The sequence below is a fragment of the Haplochromis burtoni genome, unplaced genomic scaffold (assembly GCF_018398535.1).
Source record: "Haplochromis burtoni strain Fernald_Lab_line unplaced genomic scaffold, NCSU_Asbu1 Contig_6, whole genome shotgun sequence".
NCBI classification, from domain to species: domain Eukaryota; kingdom Metazoa; phylum Chordata; class Actinopteri; order Cichliformes; family Cichlidae; genus Haplochromis; species Haplochromis burtoni.
This window is the reverse complement of record NW_024582367.1, coordinates 254,623-273,779: the sequence shown is the minus strand read 5'-3', so window position 1 is coordinate 273,779 and position 19,157 is coordinate 254,623. Positions and strand designations below refer to the sequence as shown.

Here is a 19,157-nt window from a genome sequence, read left to right as displayed (position 1 = left end):
AATTAAAAAAAATCCCACATGGGTGACTGATGTGTCACACGCTCCCCGAGTTTCACTGTGAGTCAGCGTGGAGGCCTCGAAGCTGATGCCGCCACTGTGGCCGTCGGCACAGCAGGCGGGGGGCATCTGGGCTCGGACACGACAGGGGCGGCGATGTGAGTTGGCATTCCTCACGCATGCCCGTCCTACAAGTGCCAGTGAGCCTTTCTTTTGTGTGTTTGCATGTGTTTGTGTGTGCTTCCTCTCCTCCCCATTGTGACCTGCATTGACCTCCACACGCACACATTCACTGCAACATTATACGAAGCATTCCTGCTCTCTCCTGCTCAGCATTACATCTATAGCTCTTGAATGCACTAGTTCATTTTGTTTTAGTCTGTTTTTTATGATTATTCATTGTGATTCTTTGAAAAACTGTGAAGAGAATAAAAGGCAAAGAATGTTTGGAAAACACGCCGTGTTCCTCGTTTCTTCTCGCTGTAGGAAAAAAGACAAATGTTTACTTGTTTCTGTCCTCCGCCCTCCCGTCGTCCCTCGCTCTCCATAACTCATGAGCAGGAGACGAAGAAGCCTTCAGTGTCAGACACGATGGAGTCCACATAATGAGGTTAAATTGCTGTCGGTTTGGAGCCTGAAATGATTTATTGACGCTTTCTAAACGTTTAATTACAGAATTTAATTCTTGAAATATCTGTAGACCAGTATTCCAGCTGTTACCACCCCTCCCATTCCCTCTCGTTAAAAACCAACTGGGAAATCTTTCAGTCGTTTCAGCTGGAACACTGCATGCACTGCTCCAACCAGCTCAACTCAAACTGTGAGAAGCATGTTGACTGTTGTTTCTCACTTAGCTTGGCTTAATTTTAGTTACATAAAATGTAACTAAGATTACATTTTGACAAAAATAAAAATAGTTGTTGTAGTTTAAACTGAGGAGTTTACTGAAAGTGTTTGGATTGTAATGCTTGCTCTATACTTCTTATATTCTGACCCTGATACTAATAATAATAATAATCTAACACCAGAGCTGTCATTTTAAGTAGAAAGGAGAAAAAAATCAAGTGTAAAGAAACATTTTTAAGCAGAAACTAAACTGGAACAAACAAAATTACTCTGGAAGTACTCTGAAACACAAAGCATTATGTAACTCAAGTGTGAACACTTTAAAACCTTATTGTTACAGTGTTCTTTCAGTGCCACATCGCTTACACTTATGTTTCTGCTTTAAAACCGCTGTAGCAATTTTAGCCCCTGCTTCAGTCAAATAGACTGAGGCTATCGGTCAGGAATGCCCATTATCTGCCCAGAAGTGTCTGCAGCTGTGATATCGAATCAAACAAGGACGTATGTGCAAGTGACTGAACTGATACGCCCAGCTCTCACCCTCCCACACTCTGAGGCAACGCTAAAGAAGGTCTTGGCGTTTTCAGATGTGCATTTGATAAAGTTTTGTTCTTCCCCTGGTTTAAGCCAATCCAGTCCAGGCCCTTTGCAGTCCCATTACAGCCGACGTCCTGCGGATTTATGCTGGCTGAGATTCTGTTAACATGTGAAGAGAAATATTCCACTATTTCATTAGTACAGTTATGCAATAACTAATAACAATTAATCCTCTCAGAGAATAAGTGTGTGTCAGGTGATGATGGTCAGCAGACCACAGCGGCTGTGCTGCCAGAGGCCTGACTGAAATGTGTAGTAAAGTGCAGAGTTGTTTTTTCACTTATTGTATTTAGTTTCATATTGTCAGCTTAAAGGTGGAGCTTCTTGCTTATTTCCACCCATCTCATATTTTGATTGAGGAGGAGGAGGGAGTGGGTGGGATTTTCCATATTTAAGTAGGGCAAACGTTTTAGCTTTTAGCAAAAGTAAGAGTACTCATGCAGAACCATATACATGCATATCACTTAAATGTGGCTTCTCTAGATTGTTTTAATGACTTATATGTCCCGGCGGGGTGCGCCGATAAGTTTAGTTTACAGGACCCAGAAGCAGACACTGAAAGGCGGAGTTGCTGGCTGAACAGAAGACGATCCTTTATTTGGATGTTGGCACATGAAAAAGCATGAAGCTATGAAAACTAAGAAAACTGTGAACACTCGGAAAACTAAAGGACTAAGAAACTCAGTGAAAATACTACGACAAACTATGAACACTGAGTAAACTATGACAAAACACTATGGAGACGCAAACAGACGACCTGACAACCAAACATAGAAAACAGAGGACTTAAATACACACATGAGGTGATCAGGGAAGTCGAGACACACGAGGAAACAGCTGACAAGGATGAACATAATGATGCACAGGAAATGTAAACTCAAACAATGACATGAAAACTGGACTTTCAAAATAAACAGAAAAACATGACACAATAAACAACAATGGGAACATTAACACACGGGAACACCACTGACACACATGAACCTAATAACAAGGCAAGGGAAGGGAACCTAAATACAATGAACAAAGAACATACTGGACTCTTACAACATAACACAGGAAACATGATGAGGCAGACCAAACAACATGGGCTTCACACATGAGACATGAAACACAAAGGGCAGGTGAGACCAAAGCCCAGGGAAAAGGGGAAATGCGGGGATCAATAACAAAACTAAGGCTGAGCCACTCGGGGGTTTTACAGGAGCCAGATGAGCTTAACCCAAACCATAAATGACAAAACATGAAGCCTCAAGTTCTAACTAATAATACAAAACAAGAACCTAACATTTCTCCATACTAACAAAAGAAATACACAATATATCATGAACTCAAAATGCTGGGTGACAGACCCAGCCCATAACATTATATAATCCTTGATAGCTTTATCTATAATAATAAACCATCAGATATTAGTATTCTAGTAACTAGAGCTTTAAAATAATGCTTCTGAGTAAAAAAGAAAAAAGGTAATCCAAAATACAACTGATATATACTAACTCACATCCATGCCCGAGTGCGTGTGAGAGGCGATTTGGGTTGTAGAGTGCAAAACAAAAAGCGAGCTTTATTTTAAAAAAAACTGATTCACGAAAGGTACAAAACTAGGAAAACAAGAAGATACTGGAGAAAAAGGAAAAAACAGACAAGAGCAGGCCGGGAAACAAGACAGATGACATGAGAAAGGAAGTGACAGGAAGGAACTCCACGAAGATAAACTCAACATGAAGATGGAGAGGTCAGAGGAACTGGAGTAAGTTGAACTACAAACGAGCAACAAAGTCACACAGGCTGTGTCAGGCAGTCTGATTCATTATGGTTGCACTTCAAATATCCTAAATACACGTGGATGAGGAGCCTCGTGAGATTTTCTTCACTGCAAGAGATCCAAGCAGAGAAATAGATGTGACTCAAATGGGGCTTTTCTCACTTCTGTGCAGGTACATGTAACACACACACAGAGCGTCTAACTCGTGACACATGTTGGACACCACATTCTGCACCATGCCAACCACAGGAATCAAATGTTAAGACACGCTGCATGAGAGCTCGTGCATCAGGGCTTTTGTCAGTGTAGACAAGCTGATCTGTTTTCCTCTGAGTGTTTCTGCCTGCTCATGTCTCACTAACTTTATCGCTGCCTGCAGTGGGTTCCCTCCCCTCCTCTCGTGCTCTGGAGTTCAGGGGGTTGACCAATTGCCAGCAGCTGTTGCTCATTTCACAATGGTCCCGCCCATACAGTGCAAGGCAGGCAGCACAACCGCTTCACAGTAGATGAGCAATAGAGAGCTAAGTTAGAGGAATATGTCTCCACTGTGAGCAGCAGAAAGGAAATACTTAGAGCAAAGGAAACAGGAGCTCAGCTGCTGGTGAGTGAAGCTTCATGTTCTTCATTTCTCAAAAGCATTCAGAGGTTTTTTTGAAGAGGTTTCTGTTTCTCAGAGTCCTCTCATTAAAGGAAGGCAGATTGAGTCATGATTTGTCACAGGCTGATGCTTTTTGTTTCCTCTTTGATATTTTGCTCTAAGTCTCTGTCAGACATGTTATGAATTACTGGATGACTTTTGCGATGTTTTACTGTGTAAAACCTCCAGTTTCTGGGGTGTGGAAGTGCTCATTCGCTCTGTTATAACTGCTATCAGAGATGCTGGAGTTTATCACATTCTTTCCATTCCCCATTTAGAGACTCAGCCAGCACTCCCACATGCCTAGGAACCTCTGTCTCTCTCTCTCTCTCTTACACACACACACACACACACACACACACACACACCCACCCACCCACCAGTGGACGTATTTATCAGTTTCTGGACTTGAGAGACGCTTAGTGCGCAGACTGAGTTTATTACAGAGGGGTGCAGCTCACCGCTCGGTGCTAATGCAACTTCTTCTAAGAGTTGGAGAAACATGTTGAGTTGACTAAAGCACTAAAGACGTCAGTTTCCTGTAAGATAACATTTCTGGCTTCCTGTATTTTTCAGCTGAAGCTATCGTCATCCCCTCCACTCCCAGCCTCTTTATTTTTCCTTTTAAACTTTGCTCAGCATATTTTTAATGTGTGAAGCTGTAGTGTTTCCTCTGTTTCCTCTCTCGCCTGTAAGAAGACTGTAAGAGCAGAAAGTAGATAAGCAAGAGCAGGATGTAAAAGGAGATGAAGATTGTGACCCTGAGCTTTGTGTTCAGGGGCATGAAGGCAAAGACTTCATTAAAAAGGGATTATTTGGCACTCTGACGCTGAAAGATAAAGTTTCCCCTCCTGAGTCTTTGCCCTCGTTCCAACTCTCTCTTTCTGTCTGCCTCTCGCTGCAGCTGTGTTGAGAGAAGCTCAGAGGAGAGCCCAGATCCTGTCGTGGGTAAATCCCCCGCCGTCGACACTCGTAGCTGCCCTGTAGAGTGGCACAGCGTTCACATCCTCTTGCTCCTCATGTTCCTGGGAGCTGAGTGGAGGGCAGGGCGAGGAGACGCAGCCTGCCGGCCAGAGTCACAAGCACCATGATTGGGATGGGGCTGCACAGGAGGCTGCTTTTTGCCATGCTCACGGTCTCGTGCGTCCTTATTGTCTACATTCTGGCTTTGACCCTGGAGAGGCCTCTGGTGCCTCTCTACGACTTCATACAGAGGGCGAGCGGGTGAGTTCAGACTTTTACTTTGAATCTCAGATATGATAAGATAGATATGAATCTTCTTTGACTTGTAGACATTTTTGTGCATCATCTTTACACTTTTGGGGGCACACAGGAGTACAGTTAGATCCAGCTTATCGTGTTTCACCTGCTGAAGATCAGCATAAAGGGGGGACAAAACTAAAAGTTGCAGCTCAGGCCTGAGAGGGAAAAGTTACTGAGTGTCACCTGATGACTTGAACAAGGAACTAACTGCCAGGTGTGGATTTCAGGAAGGCAACACAATATTTATAACATGTGCACCTGACACTTTCTCTAAAAGAAAATGCTATAATCAGCAAGGCAACAATACCTCTGATGAAGAAAGACACCAATGAGTTTATATAAACTCCAAGATATGAATGAGTATAAATATTGGTCTGCTCAGTTATGGTTAAAAACGGAGTTATTTTGGTCAGTATGGAGATTTAAAGCATGACATCCAAACACGTTCGATGCTCTCAGAAGGGAAATGGGGGACCGATGACACGTTTGGGATGTACGTGATGGAAATTTGACACATGTGAGCAGTTAAAGTACAGAAACCGAAGGCAATGCTCGCATATTCAAGCAGGTTGATTCTCCCAAATAAAAGCTATGAAAGCAGCCTGATATTGGACTGAATCCTTAATTCGTTAAACCTGATTCTCATGTCTCGAACCATGCGGGCGCAAGAAAGGACGTGAGATAAAATCATGACAATATTGTGCGTTCGTTCAGTCATGATGATGCTGAAGAATTAAAAGCAACGCAGAAAGCCGAGAAGCCTCGCCGCATTACACGTCACGATGTTCTGACTGGACTTAACCAAGGCTTTCGTTTACATCACCGGCCCTGAATTCTCAAAAAATATCCAAGACATTTGAAAGCAAAAAACATTAACAAAGAGTTGGGCTCAGTTTCAGATCCCCTCGTACTTTATTCCAGGGTAAAGGTGCAGCACATTTTAAAAACCAAACTTTTCCCCTGCATCTGTAAACCATTCAGAGAACACGGCCATAAAGTGATGCACATGATGACCATGATGACCAGTGATAAAATCTTTAGTACACCAACTGTTATGAGGACGCATCAGAAATGCTTGCAGGGCAGTTAAATATGTAACACATTTAATGCTGCTGAGTACGAGTAGCAGAAAGGAACCAACCTTTGGACTTCATCAGGGTCTTTGAGCTTCTTCTGGGCGTGGCCCTTATCAAACTGTTGTCACAAAACTACTGTTAACAACAGGAGAAACACTCACAGCAAAAAGGCCATAAAAAAGTGCAAGAAGACATTTATGATACTCATATAATCTCAAAGTAATAGATAACTCTAAAAACAAATTTTTATTGCTGTTTATTAGTTTTACAAATTCTTCGTCACTCTTAAACAAGGGTCAGTGGATGCCAGGATGTTTGTCACTGGATATCCTGGGTACGTGGAAGCCCTGAAAACTTGTCTTTTTAATATTTGCATTAAGAAGAATACAAATAGAAATCTAGAGACTGAGACATGTCTGTATTGTTAGAGAAAAAGCTTCTCATTCAAGGTCCAAGAAGGGTATTAAGAAGTTAAACATTAAGCAGCAAGCACAGACACATCCCAGGTTTACTCCCATGTCCCAGTGTTTTGATACACTGGTGTTACTACCGGCACGAGGAGCATTACAACAGTGATTCCCACAACATCTGCCCCATTCAAATATCGTATGATCTTTTTTCTTTAAATGCAAGTCTTTAGAGTTACAGATGTTGTTGCTGCTAATGATGTTTTAAAGTTCTTTATCTTTAAAAATATTTTGCGTGCATGACGACGTTCTTTTCCCGGTCAAAACTGGACGTGTGGAAATAAAAACTGATGCTTTCCAATCTTAACTAAATTTATGGATTTTTATCTTTTTGAATAAGCATAAATCTTCAGTTTCATTTCAGCTATTTAATCCTAGTGTTAGAAACAGGAAACTCTGGTGATGACGCGAGTGAGTTATTAAACAGGATTGCCTTATCCGCTCTCATCTGCCCCGGACATGCACACGATTGGACAAAAGGGGACTTTAACACCTGAAAAGAAACTAAACATGACCAGTTAATTCACCTTTATGTGAAAATCAGGTATTTATCCATATTGTGCACTAAAATATGGTGCTACATACCTCTTGAATCAGTCGTCTGGATCGTATTTTCCAGCTAAACAACATTTTTAAGCCTCAGCTGCTCTTGCATTTAGCATCCTGAAATTGACACTGCCTAAGAATTTGGTACAGTGACCTCCTTGTAAAAGGGGGAAAAACTGAAGAAAAGGCGGCTTTCCCTCCCTGAACACTGTCAGGTTCAGACAACAGTTCACATGCAGAGCTGTATCAGACGAGGCAGTGAAACTGGTGTGAAGGGTTAAACTCTGAGATCATAAGTGGTACGAGGGGTTTTCTGTAACCGGCACTTATCCCCCTCCCTTCCACTTGTATCATTGTGGTTTCAACAAAGGAGCCACACAGCGCTCCGGCCACACTAATGAAAAAAATCCCCTGGAGTTATTTCACTGGAGGTGGTCTCTCTCACACACGTATGTGAAATGTAAGCTTTGTAGCGACGGGCAGCGGTCCAGGTTTAAAAAGCCGACGGGTCCACATTAGATGCATTAAATCGAGGGGTGGAGAAAAGATGGCTACTTTCTAAGGGGGCTGTTTGAGACACTCGGGAGTGAGTGTGGGCTTTTTGAGCTCAGAGGGCTCTGATTTAAAAAAAATCTGAACGCCTTTTGTAAGAATCATAATGTGAATGTCCTCTTCACTCGCCTGCAGCTTTAGTCTGGAACTGGAGGTTAAGATCATGAATTTAGACGCTGAAGCAAAAGATATTTTACAGCCATTGGTGTTAAAGCCTCATGTAGAAACGTGAAATGGTCAAAGAGCAGAAAACTGAAATCCCCATAAGATGCACAAATGGATTAAGGCACAAAGGGGCCCTGTGCACAGAGAAGTAAAAGGCCCCAATTCCCACCTTTGAGACTCCCTGTGATGAGTGACGACTGCTTTACAGTCTTTTTTTTTGTTTTGTTTTTTTTGAAGTTAAAAGATGACTGCTCCTTCCAAATGCAGTCGTTTATATTTGGCAGTATGGCTCGGTGACACCGGCACAGAACAGGAAAGCATAAAAGATCAAATTAAATATGTACTGAGTCCAAACAATACCCCAGCAGCTGTGGTGTCTGTGCACGCTGTGTAAACACAATTGATTAGAACGATGAGTTAAGCCAACCTATCCGGGTGGAACTCTCCCAGTCTTTTATTAACTTTATTCTGTTGGAGGAGTTTGCAGTTTGTCCTCTGACTGTAATGTGGCAGTTAGTGAGGCGCAGGGGTGGAGGAGGTGGTTGCCAAGCAGCTTGCAAGCTCAGCCGGGAAAATTGGACTAAAATGGAGTAACCGGATCGCCCTGTACGAGATTCACCAACTGAGTATGTCAGGATCTGAGCTTTGACTCTGAAACACTTGATAAAGACGTCCAGAGGCTTCCCGATAGTTCAAATAATCAGCTAATGCTTGATGCTCAGAGAGAATAAAGTATTGATATATGAGAGGATATTTTCTTTAACAGAAACGTGTAAAACACAGAGCAACCACCAGGCTCATGAAATAATTATACCACAGTTATCGCAACGTCACACTGTAGCACACAGGATTTTACGGGGAGAAAAAAGCAGTTTTACGGTGAGCAGTGAGACTTTTACATCTCATGACTTTGGTTTGTTGTTTCATTTATGTTACCAGTTACTTGCCAAAAATAATATTGATCAAGAGTAAGGTGGGAAAAACCCTGAAATCAATACTCAATAATTAACAGAGTAAAAATATCATTTTTTATTATTGAAATCTCTGCTGGCTCTTTCCACCTGCCTAAGTGTGGATTAGTTTGGATTTGGATTTCAGACTTTGGATTAGTTCTCTTTTGAAACATGACACGTAAAAGAAACATTTGCGTGTGGGAAACCTTCACCAACCGAGTGAGGAAAGCACAAATGCTCTGAAAAGACATGAACAACAAAAGCTGGGACTTTGTCCTCATGTAGGCGTCAACTTTTTATTGTGTGGATTATTTTAGTTGTTTTTGTTGATGTGGGCGTTTTTGCTTTGGTTTCACTTCCAGGATTATCTTAAATATGAAAAAAAAAAAAAAAAAAATCATTCCGAGCACTCAAACATGCGACTTCCCGTTTTGTGCATTAAATGGAAAAAAACATGCTCATGCACGAACTATTTCCCTTTATCTATGCTCATGACATTTTCAAAGAAAACTATTTAAAATGCACACATAGGAGCAGCTTGTGTCATAAGATAACCCTCAAACCACTTAATTTCATAGCTCATGTATTTGAATTTTTGATTTTCCTATTTTATTCTGGGCTGCGCTCTCTTAAGCCACAATAGGCACATTAGTTGGAAGTTGAAAATAATGTGGAGCTGTTCTTTGACTCTTGCTTGGTATGTGTTACATATGATGTGTCGGTAACTCTTCTGTCTCCTGCAGCATCTCATCCGAGGAGCCTCTCAACGGGCCGAGCAACAATACCCACTTGACCTTCCTGCCCCCAGTGCCCAGCTCGCATCCAGACAGGGATGTAGGGAATTTGTTCCTAAAGCATCACAAAGTGCAAAAGCAAGACCTGGATAAGGAGACATCCAAGTCCAGATCTGATGATGCCAATAATAAAACCAGGGTCGATACCAAACGGCCTACAGTGAAGCCTGCTCGGCCAGCCAAACCTACGGACCCTCCCTTCATAGGAGACTCGTACATGAGCGAAGACGTCCCTCCGCAGACGGTGAGTTCTCCTTAACTGTGCTTAGTCTGCTGGCTTTGATTTCATCTGCTGCTGAAAATGAAACCCCCTGAGAGCAAAACGTTTATCTGATTTCAGCAGCTGTCAAAGAAATGTTTGCTGTTTTTAATCCAGGAATCTGAAATCTAATCTGTCTATATTTCACGGGCTGTTTTCCCTGTGACATGTGACATATATGTCTGTGCAGTTTGTCCTCTGACTGTAATGTGACAAATCGAGACGACTGTGTCGATGTCTCGATTTGTACAACTTCCTCTACATTTGTTTCTTGTTGTGCTTCTTCTCTCCTTACTGTGCTGTTGTGCATGTTGTACAGGATGTAATGTTTGCGTGGGTCCTGCATGTAGCCCTGCAAAAACACTCAAAAGAACTGGACAACATGCAGAACAGCACAATCAAAGACCTCAGAATGACAGGAAGTGAAACCGCATGCACTGATACACAAAAATATTTTCTCATGTTCAGTTGACGTGGACAGTATGCAATTTGGCCACAAAAAGAAGCGCATACTCTACCAAATGAGTGTCATGTTGTTTCCAGTGAATGGTAAACGTGCTGGTACTTCCTACTCAGCTTAACACTCGAAGCACTTTCACCCACTTATACAGCACTTTTATCTGTGGATGTGCAAGGTGAAGCTCAAGACTCACGATCTGGCTCAAGGATATTTTGTCACGTAGACAGTTGGAGCTGGGGATCAATCCAAAAACAACACGAACCATGATTTCCTTTGGGATTAATAAAGTATTCTGATACTGTGGCTCATTCATGTTTTAAATAAACAGCAATTAAGCTCCTTGGCAACAGAGAATATATCAGACCTTCATATTCACAAATCCACACAAGTAATAAAGGTAAACATCATCGTTACGGTGACTGACTGAAGTGGTGAGAAAAAAGCCAGCGGGTAATAAAAGTTGTAATTTGAACCCAGTAAACCAGCGGTGCCCATCACATGACTTGGTTTATCATCCCTGCAGCACTGTCACACATCTGCTTTTATTCGGGGCTGAGATGTCATAGGGCGGCTGCCATGGTTACTGGGTGGATCTGTTTTTTTCCAGTAAATGTTTAGTAATATGTTTCATGTGTTTTTGTTTGTTTTGTTTTTTCTTTGTTTGTTTGTTTTTATGGAGCCTGACTTCCACATTTCCTCACTAGGAGCACAAACTCATGGTGTCATGAGGATGGAGGAGTGTAAAACAGATTAATTATCAACTCTGACTGTTATGGATGACATTGCATGTTTTTGTAAGACTTTAATGATGAGGCCATATCATAAATCGCCTCTGTCAGTGCGCCCCAGGGCAGCTGTGGCTACAATGTAGCTGCCATCACCAGTGTGTGAATGACTGAATGTGTGAAGCGCTTTGGGGTCCTTTGGGACTAAGTAAAGTGCTATACAAATGCAGGCCATTTACCATAAATGATGATCTGTGCAGACATTATAGTTAATGATAAATTTAACAAAGACGGAACAAGAAAGACTAAAACCATGGTGTACTACCCCAGAGGAAAAATGAAAACAAAGGAGCCACTTATACCAGAAGCAAGAATACAAAACAAAGCTGCTGTTATTGTTGAGAATCTAAATACTGAACAGCAAGTTTCAGGCCATAAATAACATGACTAACATAAACGGACTGCAGAGACAGCCAAGGAGAGAAGACGCGATCGAGATAAACTAGTTGATGCATTTCTTTATTTTTATGCCACTGCATTCATTTTAGAGGTAAAGGTTGGATATTATTGGCTTTAACTTAAAAATGTTACAGCACAGGAGGTGTGCCTGACATAAAGAGCTCTGGTGGTAGCACTACCATGCTACTGATGGTAGTGCTACTGATGCACTAGGATGTGACTGTGGTTCAGGGGGTTGGGAAGCTCATCTGTAACTGGAAGGTTGCCGGTTCGATCCCCCAGCTCTCTCTGCTCTGTCTGTCCTGGGCAAGACACTTCACCTACCGCCTACTGATGGGGCCGATGGCAGCCTGGCTTCTGTCAGTCTGCCCCAGAGCAGCTTTGGCTACACCTGTAGCTGCCTCCACCAGTGTGTGAATGTGAGAGTAAATGAATAGTGGAATTGTAAAGCGCTTTGGGTGCCTAGAAAAGCGCTATATAAACCCAATTTATTATTATTATTATTATTATTATTATTATTATTATTATCCTTTGACTACGATGACCTGGATGACTGAGAACCTTCACAGACTTATTATTATTATTATTATTATTATTTATTAGCATGTAGCTGTTGTTTCTGGTACAGTTTACTGCCATGTTCCAGAGAACTTAGATCATCACTGCCTTTCTTAAATTGCGAAACTTATTCAGTCATGTTTTCTTATTAACGGTGCATTTTGGTGTTGAATGTTTTATTTTTTTTCTTTGGTTTTTATCTGTTGAAATTAATGCTTTCGATCCGACTCGGGTTGCTTCATTTTTCCTTTGAGGCTACTGTTATTGTGATATAGATATCTGTAGCTATATAGACGACCCTACGCTGTCATTTTGGTCTCTAAAATAGCGTCTGTTGCTTGAGGGTTACCCAGCAGCCAAGCTGATATGTAGTGAGTTTATTAAGATGCCTGAATTGATAAGAAAGCAGGCGTCTGTTGCTCAGGCGATACACCTTTATCATCCACTAACCGAAGCGCAGATCGGTTAGATCAGCAAGTTACTGAACAAAGAGTGAAAAGCTTGTGCACGCGAGCATGTGTGTTGAAGTATATGAATAAAGAGCGATGTGACTGTGCATGATTGGCTGCAGCGTGCAGTATGAGGCACTTTTAAAGCTCTTAGTTTCCCGGACTATCATCCGCTCAATTTCAGTGGGTAGATTTTCTTCTCTGATAACATCTGCATGTATTTTCTTATCTGTTATTTCCACTCTTGTATTTCACTCAAACAGAATATTTCTCCTCCACTAACATCTACTTCCTTGTCTACATGTGTATATACTTGTAAGGTTTTTGTTTTTTCATCAGCAATGTCTGCCTCTGTGTGTTACTTCTTGCCTCATGCTGGATGAAACCTCCAGCATCTGTCCTGTCGTAGCCCTGTTCTCTCTCCACTCTGTAATTACCAGGCAATTGCGCCCAGTGAGACTCTTATTAGGAGGTCAATATTGAGGGTGAACTTCCTGCTGAGTGAAAGTAATGATGTTGGCTTCGTAATGATCGTGAGGGACGTGCAGTAACTGCATTTAGGTCTGGAGGTAGGAGCGTCTGCATGAGGTCTGATAACAGTTATGTTGGTGTCTGCTCCACACAGGGCTGTCCGGACAGCATCCGAAGTCGGGTGGGGAAAACTGAATTTGGAGAGCGATTTCTGGAAAGTATTCCAGTTTTGCAGTGGGCCAAACACGTGACACCCGAACAGCACCGGCGTCTGAGCCATTATCCTGGAGCACATGGCTGGGGAGGGATCGATTACGACAGTGAGATTTTGATTTTATCTAAAAAATTTTCCTTTCATTGATTGCTCCTTTTGAACTCTCCAGTTTCTTGCGAAACTTATTTTAGTTTTAGTTTAACGTTCATGATGGAATGCAGCCATCACAACTCTGCAATTTTTCTCTACCCAACCAAATCAGTCTTTTTTTTATCCTCACCTCTGTGTTCAGATTTCTATTCTTAGACTTTATTAAAGCAGCTTTGCATGAGTCCATGATTCAAAATAATCTTGTTTATCTTATGCTGGGCCTTGGTGCACCCACACACCACCCACCCAGTTCCATATAAACACATCCACACTGTGACATCAAAGAATTTTAATAAAACTGTCAGGATCCGACTGCTTAGATCAAACCTGAGCTTTTGCCTCACTTAGACTGACATCATCATTTGTAGCTTTGTAACATCCACCGTTCTAACAGCACATAATGGGAAAACAAGGAAAATTGGTCAAAATTCAACTAATTGTATTATTATTTTTTAATATAAAGCTGGATTTGCCCCAGTTCAAAATGAGGTGCGTATGTGTCCTGGCGTTTTTGTTTGTTTTATTTAAACATACATTGACATGGTCCTGAAAATAAAAGCATTTACATTTTATTTAGAAAAAGGAGTGTCTTAGAGTTATTTATTATATAAAACAGACAAAAAAACCCACAAAACTGAAAATGTAAATACAGTAATACACCATAAATGTACATCAATACATTAAACAATTGCTCAGGCTGAATAATCCACAATAACTCTCTGGCAGGAAAATATCCTCCTCTAACTCTGTCTTATAAGAGCCAGACGTAGGACTACAAGTACTTCTGGATAATTTCATTGAGGACATGCTGGTCTCATCACAGCACAGATGTTTATCATAGAGATAAAAGCAGCTTCCTGTCTGTGTGCCCACATGGAGCCTCTGGGATTTTTTTTCCCCTGTTCTTTCAGGACAATCCATCCATCCGCTTCTCCTTTTCAGGATCGCGGGGGGCGCTGGAGCCTATCCCAGCTGTCATAAGGCGAGAAGCGGGGTACACCTTGGACAGGTCACCCGTCTGTCACAGGGCCAACACACCGGGACAGACAACCATTCGCACTCACATTCACACCTAGTGGCAATTTGGATTAATCAATTAACCTATCCCCACAAACTGTGGGAGGAAGCCGGAGTACCCGGAGGGAACCCACGCAAACACGGGGAGAACATGCAAACTCCACACAGAAAGACCCCGGCCTGATGGTGGAATTGAACTCAGGACCTTCTTGCTGTGCGGCAACAGTGCTAACCACCGTGCCACCATGACGCCTATATTAAACAAATCTTAGATTTAATCAGTTCTTTTGTGCCAACAGCACTGGTGGAAACACTCTCTGTCCTCAACTCACCTGCTAACTGGCAGATGTTGGACAACTGGAAGGCTCCTGGCAATAAGTCGGCGTGCAGTCGCTGTGCAGTGGTGGGGAATGGAGGGATACTGAAGAACTCCCAGAAAGGGAAGGAGATCGACAGCCATCACTATGTCTTCAGGTCGGTTCTGACGCCTTCCTTCCTGCTTCCTTTCATTAATAATGAAAATATAAGAAAAATAATGCTGATTCTATTTATTATGTGTCTCTGGATTGTTGTGGTCTTCAGGACCAACGGGGCAATCATTAAGGGCTTTGAGGAGGACGTAGGGTCTCGGACCACCCACTACACGTTCTCCACAAACACGCTGATGAATTCCATGTTGAGCTACGCAGGTGTCGGGTACAGACGACCCCCCGTGTCTAAGGTGAGGACGGAAATAAACATCTGTCTTTATTAAGTGACGACGTTAAAACGGTCTTGTCATGCTCGGCTGCTCCCTCCTCTCAAACAGGAAACGCGGTACATTTTCCTGCCGGATCACGACCGAGATTACCTGCTGATGAAAGCGGCGGCGACGCACACCCTGGTGGACAGGGGGCGTGAGAAGGGCAAAAAGTAAGCGACACTTTACAGACTGCAGCTTCAGTCCTGTTTTCTTCTGCGTTACCCGTTTTTAATTTGATTATTATCAGCATCAAGGCCCAAGGAGTGGAAGCGTCCTCTGGGTTGGTCCACTACCACTAGCAGGAGTTCTCCACACTTTATGAAGTTTTATCAAAGATTTTCTTTGGACACAAGCTGCTTTTTCACTCATTTTCAGTCCAATTGTTGTACCTGACCTTGTTCAGAGGAACAGTCATCTCACCAGAGAGCAGAGCAAAAGGCAGAAAACATCCAAAGAAGAGCTTTGAATGTTCGTCAAGAAGCCTGGAGAAGTATTTCTAAAGACTACTGAAAGAAAGAAAGCTGAATCGCAGAGCTCAGACTGTGTTGAAGAATAAGTGTGGTCATAACAAATATTGACTTTCAAGCTCATTTAAATTGTACAAACTTGTTTTTTGCCTGTATGTCTGCAACCCAAGACTTGCACAGCCAGCTATGTTTGTGCAGAGGTGCAAAAAAGGAGTCTTACTTTTTGGAAATATGATTGCTGAGATGAAGCAGATGATATTTCCTGCGGACAATCCAGCAGATTAAACCTGACTAGTCTGTATTTGTTTATAATGTCACAAGATCAAATATGTCAGAAGCATCACTGCTCATCAGTGATCAGTTCTTTGAATGTTAATACTCGTGCTCTCCAGCAGTTGTGGTGTTTTTATAGTAATGCCGTATTTCCTTCAGTCCAGTGAAGTACTTTGGTGAGGGCGTGTCAGCAGAGAAGTTGAAGATGTACCATCCTGATTTCATCCGTTACCTCAGAAACAGGTGAGCAAATTCTCACTCGTGAAAGCAGAGCTCGTGTTTCAAAAGCTGTAAGTGGGATTAAAGGAGAAGCAGCGACTGAAACCAGAGAGAGCTGCTGAGGGAAGATCCCCACGCAGCCACACTGGGCCACAGAGGTCACTGTGTGTGTGTGTGTGAGAAACTTCAAGCTTCAGTTCCTGAAAGGCTCACAGCGCAGGTTATTCATGTTTTGTGATCTTTTTGTTTCAGATTCCTCAGATCCAGCACTCTGAAAACCAGATTCAAAGACATCTACCGTCCATCAACCGGTGCCACGATGCTGCTGGCGGCGCTGCACACCTGCGATCAGGTACATTTCCAGCAGTCTGTTGTTTACTTGTCAGGAGACAAGGCCGTACTTGCCCGATAGCGTGAGAATGTTTTGACTTTGAGCAGCTGAGCTGCAGAAGCATGTGCTGCATTTCTGTTAAATTGCTGTGTGTCAAAAAGCCTCCAGAGTTATGCTTTTGATCTTTACTGTGGTGGCAGCGAGCCTTATACATCGTGTCCAGATTCCGTATCCGGTTAATTGCACATGTTAAACCCGTTTTCCAGCCTGAGGAAATGAAAATGAGCCAAGTGGGTCAAATTGAACCAAAACTGGCATTTTGCAGTTTACGTGTCACCAGATTCCTAATCTGTCTGTCTTTTGATTATAGGTAAGTGCGTACGGCTTCATGACCCCAGACTACAAGAAATACTCAGACCACTATTACGACAAAAACTATCACCCTGTGGGCTTCTTCGCCAACCACGACCTGCGTATGGAGATGAATCTGTGGCAGCAGCTGCACAAGGCCGGCCTCGTACGGCTCTACATGCGCAACTAAACGAGGATGATGAGAAATTTCATCACTCCATCTGCACGCGGCTCACCAGCATAGTCACAGGGAGACGGGATGTGCAGAAACGTGGGACTGTGCCTGTCTCAAAATGACACTTCACAACTTTCTGAAATAAACGCAAAACCAGATGATTTATTTTCATGAAGGAAATGATGATAAATTTGATTTCTAAAAGACAGCTGCTGTTATTGTTCAGCAGAGAGGTCACAGTTATGGGTCTATTATTTGTTTTGCCTCTTTTTAAAGGAATCTTTCTGTGCTGGGAAGCATTATTCTGGTGACTGGTTGGAAAATGGATCTTATGTTAATTTAAAAGAAAGAAACGATTTTTGGATTAAAGGGCCTGCTGGTCTGGACCACACAATCCTGTGACGGTAAATCCAAACGGTGTAAACTGTGAGTCACAATCTCTAAGATACTGTCAGACTGTTAAGATGCTTTCAACAACCTCAAAGGGGAGCCCTTCTCCTCCTGCTCCTCCTCATCTTCTGTCATACACGGGCTCTTCCAGTGTTTCACTTACCTGCTGGTTAAACCATCTGTTTATGAGGGGCAACCAATAAGAAGAAAGGTGGCTCGAAGGAAGCTAACGTGGTTCATTTCAAACAGAGAATAAACTGAGGGGCTGCACCAGTGTAAGATTTACTTTGAACTGTGCTACTCTGGTAGAGTTCAAAATCATGACTGTAAATCTGGGAATCGGCAGAATTTATCAGCTTTAGTTGGAGTTGAAACACTCCAGATATGCTATTTTTTTTTTTAAAGTGTTATTTCCTCTCTTTGAATAGATGGGCACAGATTCTTGTCTAGTTAAAGAGGGAACTGATTTGCTATTGTAAAAGTTTGATTGTTTTAAAATTATTTCATTATCTCTGCAGACAATCTGTGGTGATTTATGGTAATATTTGGCTTTCCTGTGAACCTTTCTGCTGCTGCTACAAGCTGAACTGGAAATTGTCCCTTCTGTCTTGTTATGTATTTATTTTTAAACCAGCAAACCACCAAAAAGTTGTTTACTCTGAGAACTTTAGATCGTATCATACGATCGGTCTCTGGCAAAGCTCAAGTCATTATTGTTTGACACAGCGAGACCGCTCTCGAGTTGGCAACGTGCTTCAAATATCCCGTCCCCGCCCTAAGTGAGCGGCCAGAGCACTGCTGGCAGTGACCACGGCCCATTTTTTATGAGTTTTCTTTTTTTCTGTGTGAGTTTACTGTGGAATGAAAAGGGAAATAATTCACTGACTGTGACTTTAAAGCTCACAAACAAATTAAGTATTTAGTTTAAGGGACGTAATTTATTCTCTTGTTTTAAACATATTTTAATTTCTTTTTTTAACACTTAACTACACTTTGTGGCCTCTACTGGACTTTCAGTGCCTTCAATGTGAAACAGCAGTTTGGGTTAATTACTGTAAGAACTGAACTTTATTGCCAGACTCCTTCAGCTCTGACTCATCAGCTTCTATCTCTGAAGTGACCGTGGGGGGTCTGCCCTCGACTACATGGATGTACTGTCTTCAAGCTTAAAGGGGATTTTATTGTATTTTATTAACAATACTACAAGTTTGAAGTGGAAGGAAGGTAACCAAACCAAAAACGGTCACATCAGGGAACGTGTGTATTTAAAAATTAGCCTTCTGTGTTATTAAATCAGTGCAGAAAAAGCAATGCAATATTTCCAGCATTTCTGCAAACTGTAGAGGGGAAGGAGACTTCTGGTTTATATACGGTGCAATTATTGATTGTGATTTTTAAAAAAAAATTAAATCCATATCTCAATGAGTTTGAGTCTTTCTGTCATAACCTGAGAGTTTAGTCACACTTTATTTTACAGCTTTGATTAATTTTTTTTCTACCAAAGATCAAGAGGAAGGTTCTAGAAATTAACATTTACTGTTACTAATTATAAAATGGAGAATTTATTTATTGGTCTGTTTTCTTAACTGCATTTTCTCATCCTCGGTCATGAGGAATTCTGGAGCTTATCCTGGACTGGTCACCAGTCTATCACAAGCCTCACACAGAGAGACTATTCACACTCACGGCCAGTTTACCCAGCAAGCATGTCTCTGGACTGTGGGAAGAAGTCATGCAAGCACAAGGAGAACATGCAAACTCCCCAGACAGCAGGCAGATTCAAACC

General features: G+C 42.1%; 1 protein-coding gene across 2 annotated transcripts; it reads left to right on the top strand.

The window, feature by feature from the left end:
- The first annotated feature begins 3,652 nt into the window (after positions 1-3,652).
- On the top strand, positions 3,653-18,796 carry st6galnac (ST6 (alpha-N-acetyl-neuraminyl-2,3-beta-galactosyl-1,3)-N-acetylgalactosaminide alpha-2,6-sialyltransferase). 2 transcript variants are annotated; one of them, XM_005913843.3, is made up of 10 exons: positions 3,653-3,809; positions 4,750-5,069; positions 9,611-9,905; positions 13,197-13,362; positions 14,723-14,897; positions 15,006-15,144; positions 15,232-15,335; positions 16,065-16,148; positions 16,377-16,476; positions 16,826-18,796. In XM_005913843.3, the coding sequence occupies exons 2-10, from the start codon at positions 4,933-4,935 to the stop codon at positions 16,994-16,996; spliced, it is 1,371 nt and encodes a 456-aa protein (XP_005913905.1). In that variant the 5' UTR covers positions 3,653-3,809; positions 4,750-4,932; the 3' UTR covers positions 16,997-18,796. The 2 variants fall into 2 exon arrangements, with proteins under 2 accessions (XP_005913905.1, XP_042078945.1); XM_042223011.1 differs by lacking the exon at positions 3,653-3,809 and having other exon boundaries at positions 3,826-5,069.
- Positions 18,797-19,157: the final 361 nt, after the last annotated feature.

Excerpts from the sequence above, each read along its gene's own strand:
- st6galnac (XM_005913843.3), top strand. The coding sequence starts at position 4,933 with ATGATTGGGATGGGGCTGCACAGGAGGCTGCTTTTTGCCATGCTCACG. Across the intron at positions 9,906-13,196 it reads AAGACGTCCCTCCGCAGACG|GGCTGTCCGGACAGCATCCG; the intron begins GTGAGTTCTCCT and ends TGCTCCACACAG. Across the intron at positions 16,149-16,376 it reads ATCCGTTACCTCAGAAACAG|ATTCCTCAGATCCAGCACTC; the intron begins GTGAGCAAATTC and ends TTTTTGTTTCAG.